At 39.8% G+C, this 18094-nt stretch overlaps 1 protein-coding gene across 2 annotated transcripts in view; it reads right to left on the reverse strand.

Annotated features, from left to right (window-relative positions):
* Positions 1-12193, reverse strand: part of glsb (glutaminase b) — a 53338-nt gene extending 41145 nt beyond the window's left edge. Inside the window, exons 1-4 of one of the 2 annotated variants that reach the window (XM_079563422.1) lie at positions 11539-12185; positions 2576-2672; positions 432-553; positions 146-275 (exon numbers count right to left, since the gene is read on the reverse strand). In XM_079563422.1, coding sequence (XP_079419548.1) covers positions 146-275; positions 432-553; positions 2576-2672; positions 11539-11852 — 663 coding nt within the window. In that variant the 5' untranslated portion in view covers positions 11853-12185. Of the gene's footprint in view, positions 1-145; positions 276-431; positions 554-2575; positions 2673-11538 lie in introns of both variants that reach the window. The other variant, XM_079563423.1, reaches the window with a different exon arrangement.
* Between the last annotated feature and the right edge of the window lie 5901 nt (positions 12194-18094).

Below are 18094 nucleotides of genomic sequence, written 5' to 3' on the forward strand. Positions count from 1 at the left end.
CTCAAAAGGGGAATCAAAATCTACCAACTGTTATTCAACATTGCAGTGCTTTTGAACCTTGAGCTTTATGTATTTACATTTGCTTTTTAGGTTGTTAAAGATGTTTTTTCCCAGGGTCAGAAAGTAAAGAAACCATTTCACTCACCTGTCCTCCCGTGAGCTTCCCTGCGCTCTCGTAAAGCTCATCGATGTGAGAGGCGAACGGCAGGAAATCTGGGATCACAAACTTCTTCCGGAAGGCCTGAGTGAGCAGCACAATGTTGCTCTGGACACATCTAAAAATGAAACAAAGATTATTAAGATTTCATTTTACTTTCTTTTGTTAGTCTAGTTTGCAATAATACATAGGATGGTTGTGTCTAAAGCCCGGCTGGAGAGCAGTAAGTTCTCCAAAAGTTTATCAATGCTCCGTTTACCATTACAGGACTTACTTTTTGAACAGGTGTCTGTCCAGTGTGACTCCATCTGCACTTTCCTTTAGTGTCTCTTTGAGGGTGTCCATACATTCCTTCAGCCGCGGGTCACCTGTGCGCAGACCTGTGCCTTTGAGCGCCTGTGGTAGAAACAAATCACAAAGACATTATAACTGAGGATATAGCCTGAAATGTTTCAGAAAATGAAGTATTGGCCTGTCGTGATACTGACTACATCGACTTACTGCTCGGTAAGCAACATTTTTAGCCTCTGTAAATGCGCGATAAAGGCAGCGTTGAGCACATCCGCCGTATCCCGCATGTATCCAGATCATTTATAGATTAGTGCTGTTTTTGAAGAGAGGTGGGGTACAAACAAAACGTCGTGCTACAGAGCTTTACCAATGACGACACTTTTTGTGAACTTAAAGGGATATTTCAGGATTTTTGACATAGGGCCTCATTTCCTAGTTATCCAGAGTGTTGCTGATTTCTGGAGATATTATTTTTTTGGTAATTCATGCAGTTCTTATATTTGAAGAGTTTCGTGGCGCTAGGCTAGTGCAAGGCTAGCGCATTTCTGCGATATCAGCTAGCCTGCATTAAAAACAGTCTCAAATCACTTATAACGCCAGACTAACCATATAAATGTCTGTGTTGATAGAGAAATGTTAACCATTTTGCATTTAAAAGACCTTATATTTGAGCAGCATCAGCTTCATGGTTGTATAAGCTACGCGGCGGCGGAGTGATCTGCTAGAAAACAGTCCATCAAAATGTAGAGCGGGTCAGACTGTTTTTAATACAGTGTAGCTGGTACCGTAGAAATGCGCTAGCCTAGCACAAGCCTAGCGCCATGAAACTCTTCAAATTTAAGACTGCATGAATTACCAAAAGAAAATATCTCCAGAAATGAGCAACACTCTGGATAACTAGGAAATGAGGCCCTATGTCAAAAATCGTGAAATATCCCTTTAACGGCGGCTCCTCCGTTCCGGGATTTCAGCCAAATGATCATGGAGAGAATAACAACATCAATGTGCACTGTATGTCCAACGTGAGTGAGAACTGTCAGAACAAAGCCGCCCTGTCAGTGTATCAGAGCTTTAGCCTCTATCCAAATACAAGCACGATAGTCCTGATGGCATTACTCACTACAGGGTGACATGTTTCCGTTCCACTCTGTTCAAAAGTTCCCCAAAAAAGTTGCTTCACTCCCATGTCGTGTGTAGGAGGTTAATTTAAATAACTTAACAAAAAAACATATAGGCTACTCACATTTTTGCATGAATGTAGCCTACAGTAATATCTGAATCCTTACATTTAATATACATTTAATTCTAACCAGATTTAATTTAACACAGAAGTGAGTTTTTGACAGGAAAGAGATGATTTATTGATTAATAAAGCAGTACTAAGTAACTTGTTCACCTTAATAAATCCTTTTCGTAGTCCCTTTGGGGGTAATACAAGTGTTAATGGGACGATTGGGGGGTCTTTTATCTCGCCCTGGTGTCTGGCCAGAAAACAACACTTTCCCTGCTCCGACCCAGAGACCCAATACACACTAATGGAATCACAAAGAAGAAGCTAACAGGCTAACGGGCAAAGCTAATTGTGGGCTAGCACCACTTAAACAGTATTTACAGCCAATTTTGAGTGAAAAAAATGATCTACATTGTGTAATTGGATGTACAATATCCCTCTCCCTTTGTCTTTTTACTATTTACTAGTTATTTACTCTCACGGGCAATTAATGAGTAAAAATCACAACATGCTCCCACACCTGCAGTGGCGCTTATGGCCCCTAGGAGCATGAGTTACTTAGTTCTGCTTTAAAATAATATCATGACAGGCCTAATGAAGCCTAATTAAAGCAAGGAGGCAGAAAATATCCAGCAGTGGTACTCAAACTTTAGACGTAGAATTGATTTGGAAATGACAAGTCCAAAACTAAGCATGGCTCAAAATAGGCCTAAAATTGGACTAAACCATGACAAACTTGGTATAAACTAGATGTAAATCAGAACAAGCCACAGCTATAACTTCACAATTGTAAATCTTAACCTTTTACTTTATAAAATTATCTGTAAACATAAACGGTTTGTGAACCATTGAGGAGTGAATGCCCTGCACTGCTGCCTTCCCAAATATCTTCTTACCGTGAGGAATTTGTGAGCGGGAATCGTCTCCTGACCTTCGGCGACTGTGTAGAAGAGCAGGTCCTCCAAACTGGGGAGAATGCCCGCGTTTCTCCTCCTAGAAAAATAAAAACAATGCAGTGTTTATTTGTTATTTCACAGTTAGGTTAAGCACACAAAGACTGGCCGACAGTTACATGGCCGACCTATGATCCTCGGCGCAGCAAAGCTTTTCTCACCTGCTGCGCCAGGGTAAATGGAGATTATAGAAGCCTTTGGTGAAGCCTCATCACGTCGGAGAGGGATTGTGCGAGCCATTGTGGAAATATTTAGATTGAGAGAAAGCCGGAGTCACAGCCGTGTGTCTGTGTTTGTATAATTTAGGGATTAAATGGATCCGAATTCACAAACTGTCATGCATACTGCTACCTGGCGCCTTCATAATGGTTTTATTCAGCTGTGGAAATACTAGATCAGTGGACTGCAAATGGACAAAGCCAGGGCCATGCCAGGGCTGAACAAAGATTAAGCTGGCCTTGGACTAAACCAGGACTAAACCAGAAGTAATTTAGGACAGTCTGGACAAGGACTAAACGTGCCTTGGACTGTCATTAGGGCTAATATTATGTATCCAAGCCAGATCTGCAATAGCAGGCTGATTTAATGGCAGTACCAGAGTCTAATCCAATGCACAAGGTCAGCCAGGACTTAAAAGAGACACACAATGGCTTTACAATTGACTACTATGGTCAACTAAGACAAACCTTGACTGAATTGTAATGTTCATTGTAAAGAACAGAATAGAAACTACGGGTGGGAACAACTGGGCACCTCAAGATTCGATGCGATACATAACGATAATCTCACGATACACCGATACTATGACAATCGATATGTTGCACAAAAATAAGCAACGATTGATGATGATGATTTAAAATTCCATGTGCTTTGTACCTCATTTTTTGTGTAAATAAATGATCCCCGACAAACACACTGAAGATGGGTCTATAGTCAGTGACTTCATTTATATTTAAATAAACTAGAAACCACAGTCCTATTTCAAAAGGAATAAATCAACCCAATTTTTGTCATTATTATAAATAAGATCATCATTAAAAGTAATATATTTGTGTGGGTGTTTGGTCCAGGTGCTTAAAGCAGTACTAAGTAACTCTTCCCCCAGAGGCCATAAGCGCAACTGCAGGTGTAGTAGCAAGTTACGATTTTTTATCTTTTTAATTGGCTTGGAGAGTAAATACAGGAAAGGCGAAGAGAGAGAGGGTTACTGTGCATCCAATTATACAATGGAAATATTTTTTTTTCACTCAAACTTGGCTGTAAATACTGTTTAAAGTGACGTTTGCCCGCAGTTAGCTTTGCCCGTTAGCATGTTAGCTTCTTCTTCGTGATTCCATTAGTGTGTATTGCTTTCTCCGGACCGGTGGCAGTCAAGTTGCAAACATGGTTTTCTGGCCAGAGACACCAGGGGGAGATGAAAGACCCTCCAATCATCCCATAAACACTTGTATTACCCCCACAGGGACTACGAAAAGGATTTATTAAGGTAAACACGTTACTTAGTACTGCTTTAAAATTGTAGTGCTGACCTCTACTGTCCTGACTGAATCATTCTTGATCATTATTGGCCTGTATTGAGAGTGAAAACAGTGGAGCACTGCTGTCTCATTAATATGCACGAGTTTGCTCATTAATATGCATGACATCATCAAAAGTATCGATATCGTAATAAAAATCGGTATCGTATCGTCCCGCAAAATATCGCGATATACCAGAAAATCAATATATTGTCACACTCCTTATAAAAAACAGCATTTACAGAGGTCTAAATAAGTAACGAGCTGACAAATGTAATAATACCATGTTTAGACTAAGCCCGGATTAAACAGGACTATCCTGAACTGGACCATTGACAGTGATTAATAATTGGGGAGGAGCTTGTGGTTATGCTTCATGGACATAAACTAAAAGTATTACGTGACACAGAGATTTGGCAGGACATTCACTGTCTAAATTCCTGGGATTCTCCCGCCCTGCACAGTTGGATTAATAAAACCAACAATGGGCCTCGTTCTCATGGGGAGTTATGACACAGCAGCACCTTCAGTATTGCGGACAAAGAAGTGCCATGTAACACCACATTCGGCAAACCTATTCAACACAATGCTATTCTAAAACTACAGCGGATTAAAATGAGGAAGCAAATCAACAATCTCTTGCTCAAGACAGGGCTTCATTTTCACTGAGATTACAAACTTCAGAAAACTCATCGACTTTTTTAAAGCTCTTCCATTCCATTGCAATGTTTTAATCAAAAGTGCTGCTCAACTCGGCTGCCACAGTTGGAGCGGCTTTTGACAGATTTATCATCTTCACTTTCTCTCTCTCTCTCGGGTACATTGCGAGGCCACATCAGCATTTCAATCCGGTTCGTTCTCTGGAGAAAACACTTGACAAATACAGGTAAAGTAGCCAGGTCCGAGCATGTGCAAACAAACCCTGAGCAGCTAAAGTGCGGCCCATCAGGCGTGGGCTAAAGGCGAGGGACCGTTATTGACTGGACATCTGTCACTGAAACTATCCTTTAAGAAAAGAAAAACAGGCGGATCGCAGTTTGCAAATGTGTCAAGTCATCTTTGGCAAGCACCTACAGCAGGGGTAGGCAACGTCAGGCCCGGGACCAAAACCGGCCCTCCACCATCAAACTCTGGCCCTCGAGATGATTTTGAGAAATAGTATGACCCAAATCAGAGTTCAAATGCCTGTTAAAGTACTCTAGAAATGTGAAAAATACTGTCAATTCCTTAAAATGTCTTAGCAGAGCACCCTTTTAGGCCATAATCCTAAAAGAATACTCATCTATAGGTAGAAATGACTTCAATCTATTTGAATTAAGAGATTAAATCTAAAATTGGAGTAGATTTGGTCAGGCCTTAGAGCAGATTAAACCTATTCTTGCCAATGGAACAAGCACAAGTTTTTTCTTAATTCAGATTATTTTGTATGATTTCAAGTGAATAATAAATATTTTTTACAGTACAAGTTAATTTTCCTAATTTCCAGTGGGATTTCTATTTGTTCCATTGGCATTAGCGTTTTTATCTGATCTTAGATTAGTTCAAACCAACATAAATTTAACATAAAAAACCTTTATTCAAGTGATTTTAAGTTTTTTATAGTGTATTTGATGTACAACACTGGCATAAGAGAAAGCGATGCTTTACTTCAAATCCTTCAAGTGGAGGGTCCGGCCCTTGGTCTTTTGACAATGAAGAAAACCGGCCCTCCACCGAGCAAACTTGCCTCCCCCTGACCTACAGTATATTCATGATTAAAACAGTGCAGGTGAGAACTCGAAGCTCCACGAAAGCTGTTACTTGAAGTGTTTCTTTAAAGGCTAGCACAGAGCTACGGTAATTGTGGAAAAATACAAAATCGGGGGATTCACTAGGCTGACAGGAAGCCGAACTCTCTGGTCTTCTCTTCCCTTTCCTCTGCTTCCACAGGCAGTGCCAAACTGTGGTCACTCCAGCCCTTCAAAGAAACTGAACTCCGATCACTCCTCTACTTTGCACACAGGGTTTCAAGTTCTCTGTGGATTGACAATAACATGATCTTTCCTTTTTGTCTAAGAAAAAAATCAAATCAATAATTACATAAATGTTCTTTCAAGCAGACTGTGACACCCGAGTGAATTTCCCGAAACGCTCGGAACAAATCATTCTGCAGCAGCGCGTTGGAGCAGATGGCTGAATTAGCATGAAGTCTCGATGGCTGTCTTCATATTATTTTTGCTCGACGACTGATGAGCTAAATGGGCCCGGTTTGACCAGTGTACTCCGCTCGTTGTTGAGGACAGATGGCCAGGTTCGTTTACTTGCGGATTGGCGCTCATCGAAGTGAACACAACAAGCAGAAAGCGTTCAGAGTCACCTGGAAACTGAGCAGGCTCCAAAGGACACTTACCTAGAGTCTATAACAGAAGAGCTTCTCATGTCAGCCTTCTATTCTATATCTATATCTATATTGCACACAGCTTCATTACAAAGTATGCTTGTCACACCACAAACTTAACAACTACTAACACCGAATTTACCATGCTGGCAAGAGATCATCATTTCAGTAATTCAGTTCCCATCCATAGTGTAGATCAGGGCAAGTTTGCATCGTGGAGGCCGATTTGCATCGTGGCTAAACACCCAAGGGCCAAACCTTAACATTGTAGCCTAAAATAAAGAACTATTTTCTGCAAATGCCAATGTTTTTCATCAGTGGTTCCCAAGTGGCAGGGCTTTGGGACCCACCATTACCCTCGGATGACAAGCCGTGGACTCAAATAAAGCTGTAATTTGTCATATATCATATACAATATTTTATTTTCCACACAAGCTTTTGTTGAACAAGCAGTAAATATCCCTTTGAGACTGAAATTATGATCAAAACAACCCAATAACATTCATTTTAACAGACACAGTTAGTGTTTTTCCGTGCAGTTTCAGATGGAAAATATTGAATAAAAGTTCCCTACAACAATATACCCCCCAGTAGAGAATCACTGTGACCATGAGGGATGTTTTGACAGGACATTTTTTAAAATACTGACATTATTTCTCGCATTTTTAGACTACTTTAACAAGAATTTGCATAATAATATTTCTCAAAATCATCTTGGGGGACAGAGGTTCTGTGCTGGAGGGCCAGATTTGGCCCCCGGGCCTGACGTTGCCTCCCCGGTGTAGCTGATGAGGTGGATAAGGATAAATGCCGACCTTTTAGATCCTCGATCAATAAAAGCAGATCATTCAGGCCGACTAAAACTGAAACCATGCCCAGGGAGACCAAGTATTTTTAATCTGCTGAATATGCTGAAGCTTCCGACGGCTGCGATCTTTGCCTTTTCCTCGATGACAGCAGCTATTTGTTTACATTTAATCCTTAAATCACTTACACGTACCTTTGTAACTGATACAAGTCGTTTAACAGAGCGATGGCACCGGGCCAAAACAGTCTGACAAGGGTAAGAAGTCTACGCAGAAATAGTATCTGGCAACTTGAATGAAACGCTTTTAATTTTGCGGCAATCCCCAAAAGAACAAGATCCAATTACTGCATAATAGCCTGTTAGTTGTTACTAATCAGACTTACTATATGGTGTATGCATAAATAATGTCACTTTGCCCCTAGTCGTTAGCATAAGATCCTTCACACTGATAAATAACAGTAAAGGATTATTATATAGACCTTAATATGCTTCAGTGAATTTGATTAAAAGTTGAAACTAAATGTGTTGCTCATTCTTAAATCCTTCTTTAGCATCTGTGTTCTATATCTCGATCTGCATGACTATATATTAATTTCAAACCTTTAATATTGCATCACAGTTTACAGTAAATGGCCTTCTGAAATGGAACACTAGGCTATTCTCTTATCAATATTTTTGAAACATGAGCTTTCCTAGATGACAGACCAGTCCTCTGCTGCTGAATGTCGACCTTGAACTGGAAGAACATCCTGACAGGCCGGGTCTTTATGTGGCCGTGGCTTCAGGCGCAGTGGGGCCTCTCTACCTGGAGAACTGGTTTGGAAAATGAGGGTTTACTTTACTATCACGGCTTCCACCACCGTCAACTACTACTGTATGTCTACCACCTTTGTTAGGATGGCAAAATCAGCAATAACAAACCAAAATGTCAAGGTTTGTTTACTTTTTATACAAAGTGGAGTCCTTTACAAACAACAAATAGCCCTGTGTATCCATGGGGTCTAACTAAAAACCATATGTAGCTTTTTCTTCTGGACTGAAAATGTGTTCTGTGAATTGAGTTTTGCAAAAAGGTGTTTGCTCAAGATCTTTCCTACTTCTGCTACTGTGTTGTTGGTAATGGCAGTGTTTAAGATAAGATGATACTTTTTACTTTTTTTTTTTTTTTTTTAAAGGGATGTTTCAGGATTTTTGAAATAGGGCCTCATTTCCTAGTTATCCAGAGTGTTGCTGATTTCTGGAGATATTTTCTTTGTAATTCATGCAGTTCTTATGTTTGAAGAGTTTCGTGGCGCTAGGCTAGTGCAAGGCTAGCGCATTTCTATGGTATCAGCTAGCCTGCATTAAAAACCCGCTCCACAGTGCAGCTGAGGCAAATCACTTATAACGCCAGACTAACCATATAAATGTCTGTGTCGATAGAATAATTTTAACCATTTTGCATTTAAAAGAACTTATATTTGAGCAGCATCAGCTTAGTGGTCGTATAAGCTACGCAGCGGCGGAGTGATCTGCTAGAAAATAGTCCCTCAAAATGTGATCATTCATCATTCAAGGTGTGTTGTATTCCAAAAATTATTCTATCGACACAAACATTTATATGGTTAGTCTGGCGTTATAAGTGATTTGCCTCAGGTGCACTGTGGAGCTTTTAATGCAGGCTAGCTGATACCGTAGAAATGCGCTAGCCTCGCAGTAGCCTAGCGCCACGGAACTCTTCAAATAAAAGGACTGCATGAATTACAAAAAAAAAAAAAATATCTCCAGAAATCAACAACACTCTGGATAACAAGGAAATGAGGCCCTATGTCAAAAATCCTGAAATATCCCTTTAATGTCAACAGTGATTTTTAACAACCCTAAACTGGACAAGGGCCGTATTAGGTCAAAACACTAAGCCAGAACTAAACCAGGTCAAGACTAGAATCAACCCAGGACTAAACAAATGCCGGACGAAATCAGGTTGCAACCAGAGATCTCAATGGAATCCGGTGTGGTCTAACGTAGTTCTGACTCATGCCAGATGAGGTCCAAACAAGGACTACAATGATCAATGGTCGATTCAAGCCTAAACCAGGACAACAGAACAAGCAGCATCTCAAAACCTCAAGTGCACAAGACCAATTAAGTGCCGTTTATTGCCGCAATATCATCATAAAAAAAATTAGACCCTTAACCCCCACCTGAACCGAGCACATTTTCTCCAGTTTTCTATTACCCAAATCTAAAAGCTTCTTGAACAAAGTGTCAAAATAGCAACAAAAACAATCAAGGATGAAAATGAAATAAAAGAGCGAAAAAATGTGAGGAAAAAGTGACAAAAATGTGAGGAAAAAGTGACAAAAATTTGACGAAAAAGCCACAAAATAGCAACAACAAAAAAACACAGAAAGCCATGAAAATGTGGAATAAATGTGACCAAAAAACGCAATAAAAAAGCATTGTAAAAAATGTCAAGTTTTGTGGGTCTTCCAGGACCGACTCATAGGTAAAACGTCACACTTTCGGTGTCAGGTGGTACAACCAATGTCAATATTGGAAAATATTATATTCTTATAAAAGTGTTTTATTTGTTTTGAAAAGTAAATGTTTACCCAAACTTACAAATGCTAAAGCTAATGTAAGACTCCACATAAAAGCCAATTTAATTTGAAATTAGATGCTAATGTCAGGTGGTGCAACTGCAAAAAAATAAATCAAATTACCATCTAAAAATTATAGGGATGCACTGATCCAATACTGGTATAAGTGATCAGAGTCAATACTAGAAAAAAAGATCAGATATTGGTTTAAAATATCCGATACTGAACTGTTTTGGGCTGACACCGAGCACTCCGTCCATGTGTAACAGGGTTAAACACCACTGTCACACATGGTTCTCTTGTTTTATTGCCGATTACTTGGCAAAGATTTGACTTTGTACAAATTATTGGAAACTATTTAAATTTTAGAAAAAGCTTGGTTGCACCACCTGACATTTTTCATTCAGATAAGCTAAAAAACACATTTAAAAAAATACTTTGAAATATTATTTAACAAACATAACTTGTTTAACTTCTTAACTCCCACCTGAACCGAGCACATTTTCTCCAGCTTTACCCCAGTCCAAAAGCTTCTGGAAAAACGTTGTGAAAATAGCGACAAAACTGAGACGAAAACAAGGATGAAAATGTGGAAAAAGTGAGAAAAAATTGACGAAAAAGTGACAAAAAATGTACCAAAAAAAATGACAAAAATTGACAAAAAATTGACAAAAAAGTGAGAAAAATTTGACAAAAAATTGACAAAAAAGTGATAAGAATTTCACAAAAAAATTCGAATAATTTGACGAAAAAGTGACAAAAAAAGTGACAAAAAAAATCAAAAAAGTGATGGAAAAAAATCTGATCATGTGAGGAAAAAGATCAATTTAGTTTTGTAGGTCTTAGCTTTCAAATGAGGTGTTACACTGGCCTACAGGATTTGGGTAAAGCTGAACTGGAGAAAATGCTCTCGGTTCAGGCGGGAGTTAAGAGGTTAAACACATAATTATCGACTCCAAAATATGCATGCCATCAGTTTTGAAAAAACTTGTTGAAAATGTTTTTAGACCCCATATATGTCATTGCCCCATATGTGACCTATTAGATTTGGATAAAGCTGAACAGGAGAAAATGCACTAGGTTAAGAGTTAAGAGGTTATAGTGATAGTCTGGATGTCTGGAAATACTTCACTGGCTAAAGCAATGTCCAAATAAATAAAAAATCATCTCTTCTGCCTGGATAAGTCAAGCTGCGTTCCATAGCCTTGTGAGATGAGCCTCTTCCTGTGCCTGGGAGGTCACGCTGTGGAAAAGTCTAGAAACCACTCAAACCAGGCAATTCTGCACCGCCTTTCATCTCCTCAAGGTCAAACACAGGTAAGGCCACTACGTTGATCATTAATCGTGCGCGTTTGGAGCATCGGAAATGGCCCACGTGGTTGCGTCGGGCGGGTTATGACCACGTTATGACGTTGTTAGGTTGTTGTTGTTATTAAGCAATCTCACTCTCACAGACTGACATTGGCGATGTTGTGTGTTTGTATTTGCTTTAAAAGGCATTTACGGGTTGTTTAAATAGGTCAAATCCGCGTCCGTGTTCCGCTAGTGCGTCAAGGACTCGCCCCTCAACTGCGCGTCACTACGAGTCTGGACCGCGGAGCTAATTTCTGAGGCGAACTTACTTGTCCGTGGCCGCATCAGTGCCATCTTTCTTCGGCTGCTCGTCCACTACCACCGCGCCCTCGGTTTTCGTGCAGTAGGAGCGGAAAGGGGACGACAGGGGCTGGCGGTGGATAGCGGCGGCAGAGGCGGCATGCGGAGGAGCGGCAGCCTTCGCGGCGCTGCTAGCATCTGTGGACAGGGAGGAGGTCGCAGAAGTGCCAATGCCAAAGCAGCACGAGCGCGCAGATAACCACGACTTCTGTGCAGGTAAGGGTCGCTTCAGGCCGGCGTTGGACAACTCCTTTAGTACTCCCGAGAACCTATAATGTAACATCTCAATCCTGTCGAAAACTCAGAGGAGAAACGTGCGGTTCCGTGTGCGTATCCAAGAGGCGAAGAGTCGTAGCACGTTGGATGTCTGTCTGAAGAGGCGGCGGCGGTGACTCACGGAGAGAAACCGGCGTCCAAAAATAAATATAAGGCTATGTTCACGCCCCCCTCGTGCTGCTATTGGCTGAGGAGAAGCGGCTTCCGGGTTTGTCGATAATTTATGGCCGGCAGGGAGCAGCCATTGGATGAGCGGCGGGTCAATCAACGCGGAGAAACGGAGCAGAAATTTTCCGTTCACCCGGAAGTGAGATCTCAGGAATGTGGCCCGTGGAAAGATTTAGCTTATTACAAGTTTGTAAATGGAAACATATGGGTGTCTATTTTACCACCAGCAAACATATATTCACGCATACTCTCTCTGTTTGTATAATAATATAGACTGTTGTCATTTAACCTCTTAACTCCCACCTGAACCGAGCACATTTTCTCCAGTTTGGCTTTACCCCAGTCCAAAAGCTTCTGGAAAAAAGCTGTGAAAATAGAAACAAAACTAAGACGAAAACAATGAGAAAACATTGACAAAAAAGTGACGAAAAAATGACAAAAATGTCACTAGAAATTGACAAAAAAATTATGAAAAAATGAAAAAAATGTGACAAAAAATTACAAAAAAATTACAAAAATGTGATAAAAAAATGACAAAAAAATTGATGAAAAAATGAAAAAAATGTGACAAAATGTAAAAAAAAAAAAAATACAAAAATGTGATAAAAATTTGACAAAAAATGTGACAAAAATGTGATAAAAATGTACGGAAAAAATACAAAAATGTGACAAAAAATGACAAAAAAGTTACAAAAATGAGTTGAATACCCAACCAAAAAATTATGGGGAAAAAATCTGATGACGTGAGTAAAAAGATCCTCTCGGTTCAGGCGGGAGTTAAGAGGTTAACCTCTTAACTCCCACCTGAACCGATCTCCAGTTTGACTTTACCCAAATCTAAAAGCGTCTTGGGGAAGAAAAAAAAAAGCATCAAAATATAGCGACAAAAATGAGAGGAAAGTGGATGAAAACGCAACGGAAAGTGTCAAAGAGTGACCAAAGGAGCGACAAAAGTGTGACCCAAAAAAAAAGCGATGAAAGTGCAGCAAAAGTGACACAAATGTGGCAAAAATGTTACAAAAATAGAATTAAAAAAAAAATCAACTGCAGCAAAGAAGTGACAAAAACTCAACAAAATAGTGGCAAAAAGGAGATGAAAAAGATCAGTTTTATATAGGTCTTAGCTTTCAAATGAGGCGTTACTCAATTCCACAGTTACCGTGGAGATCCGCCATCTTTGCAGCTGTTAGCATGCATTTCCATAGACTAACATTAGCTAAAAACAGTATAAAAAGTGGAGAAAAAAAGCTGTGGAACAACTCTGTTAGCTGCCGAGTTACTGCTGGTAAATCCATCTAACTCACTGTGGTGTCCAAGTGTTTTAATGTGAACAGTAACTCCAGTATTTTAACTTTTAAAATCTCCATTAGTTTATAACTGCTGATAATCCCATAATGCTTAGCGACATCACATTCCTGAACTCTATTAGCTGTAAACTCCAGTAGAGAAGCTTTTAGATTAGGGTAAACACTTGGTTAAGGCGGTTGGTAAGAGGTTAACGAATAATAAATTGCTATAAGGGGTTTCCGATGTGGGAGTCGTGTACACCATGGGTGCCCTCTGAGGTACAGCAAACAGAAAGTATGTTTTACATTTTTATTCATTTTCAAAAAAAATCTTTAGCAGATCTAAATGATGATTATACAAGGCATGAAATGGACTAATACATGATTATAAATTGACTGCAAGATCCTAAGTACAAGTTAAAAGACAATTACTGTACCACTGGTCCAGTAGCAATGTTTGCAAAGACACTGCACCCAGGCCCACCTTAATGTACCCATAGACCCCGAGGCCCCCACCACCCTCTATCCCCCTAAATCCCACAAAAACCCTAACCCTGCTACTCCTACATGCATCCCTCTGGGGCAGGTAGGGCGGGCCTACTCTAGGTACACACATAGGAGCTTAGCACAATCATGCCATAGGTTAGTCATGCCTCAAAGTGAAGTGATTGACATGAAAATCAACAAATCACCTCTTTTCCCCCTTAATTCTGATTGGCCCTTGACTATGGTAGGCCCCTGGCTCCAGCCCCTGCCAGCCCGTTGGATAAGGTGGCTCTGACTGCACCTCTTTGTGACTCTCTCTCTTTCTCTTAGGCTACAGTTTGAGTCTAAATTTAGAGTTTCCCTCAGTTCACAGACCTCTCCTTTGCAAAGATCTGGTACGACATAGGTACATCATTACATGGGAATATAAACTTGTTATGTTTGTTGAGTGTTGAGGGAGAATACTTTGAAATTGAATTTGAAACATGAGCTTTTCTAGATGACAGACCAGTCTTACGCCAAATATGCACCTTAAAGATGGAAAATCCTCACAGGCAGTGTCTCTATGTGACCATCGCTGCAGGCGCAGTGGGGCCTCTCTACCTGGAAACCGGTCTAACCTTGTGCTCACTCCTGATAAACGCCAGATGAGGTTTAACGATGAGTAAAGTCATCAACAGTACAACCAGCAGCTAAAGACCTCAGGCTAAAGACCAACTAACTGCTCTTTGCTGCCGTAATTTCATCATTTAATAAACACAGGATGGAGAATACTTTAAAATGTGTTACAGAATACTGAATACTCGCCTTAACCCCTTAACTTCCACCTGAACCGAGCACATTTTCTCCAATTTGGCTTTACCCCAATCCAAAAGCTTCTGGAAAAAAAGGTGTGAAAATAGCGACAGAACTGAGACGAAAACAATGATAGAATGTGACGTAAAAAAGTGAGAAAACTTTGACAAAAAAGTGACGAAAAATTGATGAAAAAGTGGCAAAAATGTCACAAGAAATTGACAAGAAATTGACAAGAAATTGACAAAAAATTGACGAAAAATGACAAAAATGTGACAAAAAAACAAAACAAAAATGTGATAAAAAATTGACGAAAAATGAAAAAAATGATAAAAATAAATAAATAAAAAATGTGATAAATATTTGACAATAAAATTACAAAAAAGGACAAAAAATGACAAAAAATTGACAAAAAATTGACAAAAATGTGATTAGAAAATGGACGAAAAATGTGACCAAAAAAATGACAAAAATGTTACAAAAAAATACAAAAACGTGATAAAAATTTGACAAAAATGTGATTAAAAATTGACAAAAAATGACAAAAATGTTACAAAAAAATACAAAAACGTGATAAAAATTTGACAAAAAAGTTACAAAATTGACGAAAAAATGACAAAAAAGAGAATGAGTTAAATACCCAACAAAAAAATGATGGAAAAAAAATCTGATGACGTGAAGAAAAAGATCCTCTCGGTTCAGGCGGGAGTTAAGAGGTTAAGAAAGTAACTCTATTCTAAATACCTGAATACGGTTACTTTAAATACATGTATTCAGTTACTAAACCCAACACTGCGTTTATTTCAACTCAAATCCTCCAGCTATAGGTCATCTTGATCATGATCCAAAAAGGTTGGCGTTTGTGGATGAGTCAAATGCAAAGACATTTCTCTACAGGGACAGTAAACAACCTAATCGGTCTTACCTTTATTACACATACAGTATCAAGTACTCACTGCTATCTGACCTACTCTCCACAAACCCATAGTATACCTGTAGTACTTGTTTGAATTGAGACTGGATATCATCACAATGCTTACATGTATTGCATAAATGTCAGGCAGTAAAATGCTTTCAAAACACTTAGGTTTATTATTGCAATAAAGTGTTTTATTATCCCTGTGCTTGTTGTGTTTGAGATTTATTGCAAGGTGGATGAGATCATAAATACATCAGTCATGTTGCCGAATTTGATGTGCAAACGTCAGGGGGAGGAACAGGCCTCTATAAAGCCATTTGGTTTGGTAAAATTCCACAAATTACGGCCCTTATTACGATCAGATTCTATACCGGTTATCAAATAATATTAATTCACTTATCTAGAACCCAACAGAGATATCTCGGCAACCAAAGAGAGCGACCCAATAGTTCTGGTGGATGGGCATTGGGCAAGCACTACAAGTGGTGCAAGAATACAAGTATTTAGGCGTCACCATGGATTCCCAATTATCATTTAAAAAACATGTCAAGAAACTGAGGAACAAAATTAAATTCAATTTAGTGAATTTTAAACATATTAGAAATAACTTAACGACTGATTCTTCAAAATTGTACCTAAATGCCACAATTCTCTCGCATTTTAATGACTGTTTGACGAGCTGGTCTCAGGCCAACAAGACCACACTGTGCCTGTAGAAAGTGTATTCAGATGTAATTATGGTCTATAAAACCCTAAATGGACTTGCCCCGCCCCCATTACAGGAGTTTGTACAGCTGAATGTAAATACAAACACACGCTCATCAAGCAGAGACTGTAAAATCCCATTTAGAAAAACTTATTTTGGACAATCTGCCTTCTCAGTACGTGCAGCTCACTCCTGGAACCTGATCCCAACTGAACTGAGGAACCTGACCTCACTCCACACTTTTAGAAACTCTGTGAAGAAGTGGCTTTTGGACAATCAGACGTGTGAACACAACATGGTCTAGAGTCACCAACCACTGATGCATGTCTTGCTGTGTGGAAGATTGTGGTGTTTTGTGTATTGTCCCTTTGTGATCTTTTATCTGTGAAAATGTACCTACTTTTTACATATTTAATGTTGTCATTCATCATTCACTGTCTTTTTACGTATCTGTGATTTTTTTTGCTGTTTGTTTGTGCCTGTGTTTGTCCTATCTGTCATGACATCAACCTGCCATGGGATGACAGATGAAAATTAAATTAAAATTAAAAAAATCTGACAATTTCATGCAATTTCATCATGGAATTCTACTTTTTTTTGTCAGTCCTCCTTTGCACTTTCAAGTAATTGACAAAGTGTGCTGTGCCAGGCAAGCACAAAGAATAGTGAGAATATTTGTTCATTCATTTGCTTTCTGTCAGTGTCCATTGACCTAAATGTATTGTGTATAGATATAGTTAAGTGTATAGTTGTTTTCTATATAGTATAGAAAATAACTCAGTCATGGTAAAGAAGACAATCTGAAGAGTATCTATAATCTATAATAGAAAACGCTATCTCAATGGCCGCCGCCTGGGCGCCGCCATGTTTATTTCCAATACCGACTTTGAAGCTAAGCAGGGAAGGGCCTGGTTAGGACTGGGATGGGAGACCGCTCGCGGCCATTGGCCAGAGGCCACCACGTGACCGTCCCACCCGCCGCGGGCATTGGCCACGGGTCCATATGGACCGCGGTGCTGCTGTCCGATGACAACCCGCCGTCACAACAACGCGAGTGCACGAGATCTGACTGCCGTGCGTGTGCGCGCATCTACACAGGGCGATGTGTTCGCGTGTGTGTGTGTATGTGTGCGCGCGCGCATCCAAACAGGCCGATGTGTCATCATCACTCACCGCTAAACTGGAGCTGGAGACGCTCCGCACAGGTACAGTGACATCCTCCAAAACACATCTGCGCGTCTTTGTTTAAGTTTCTCCTGCAGTGACCGAGGCTGTGGTTCATTATAGATCCAGTGCTGAATGTCCGAGGTGCAGACACATGCGTAAGATCCAATCCTGGCCATATTCCGTCTCCAAAGGTTTTGTCTCCGAAAAAAAGTACACGCAGAAACACGAGCTTCAAATGACACGCGCTGCTCCGAGTGCTTCAGCCTCCGTGTGCGGAAAGCGAAACTGAAACTACCACTTAACGAGCGCATGGCCTGCACTGTAGCGTTTTTTTAAATGTATGTATTTTTTACCTTTGCTGCTGTACCATTTCTTTTCTATTTTTTCTTTACATTCTATAAAGCGGCTTTGAAAGCATTGCCAATTGTATTCTAAGGATATAAATACTGTCTAATAAAAAACAACGTATTCTTTTTTTGATTGCACATACACGTGATGCACCAAACCACGTGTCCTGCACCGTGAAACGAACCGTGAGAGCTGAACCCCTAATATTTATCCATAGGCCTACATGTTCCACTGTCTCTTGAATTCGATTCCCTGAGTTTATCGAACATATTGTCGTTGTAGTATATACGAAAGGAGTACAGGTGCATCAAACACTCCAATTGCAGTTTGTTTGAAATTATTTTTAGCATTCATTATTTTACACATTTGTAGTG

The sequence above is a fragment of the Gobius niger genome, assembly GCF_951799975.1.
Source record: "Gobius niger genome assembly, chromosome: 9".
In the NCBI taxonomy this organism is placed as follows: Eukaryota; Metazoa; Chordata; class Actinopteri; order Gobiiformes; family Gobiidae; genus Gobius; species Gobius niger.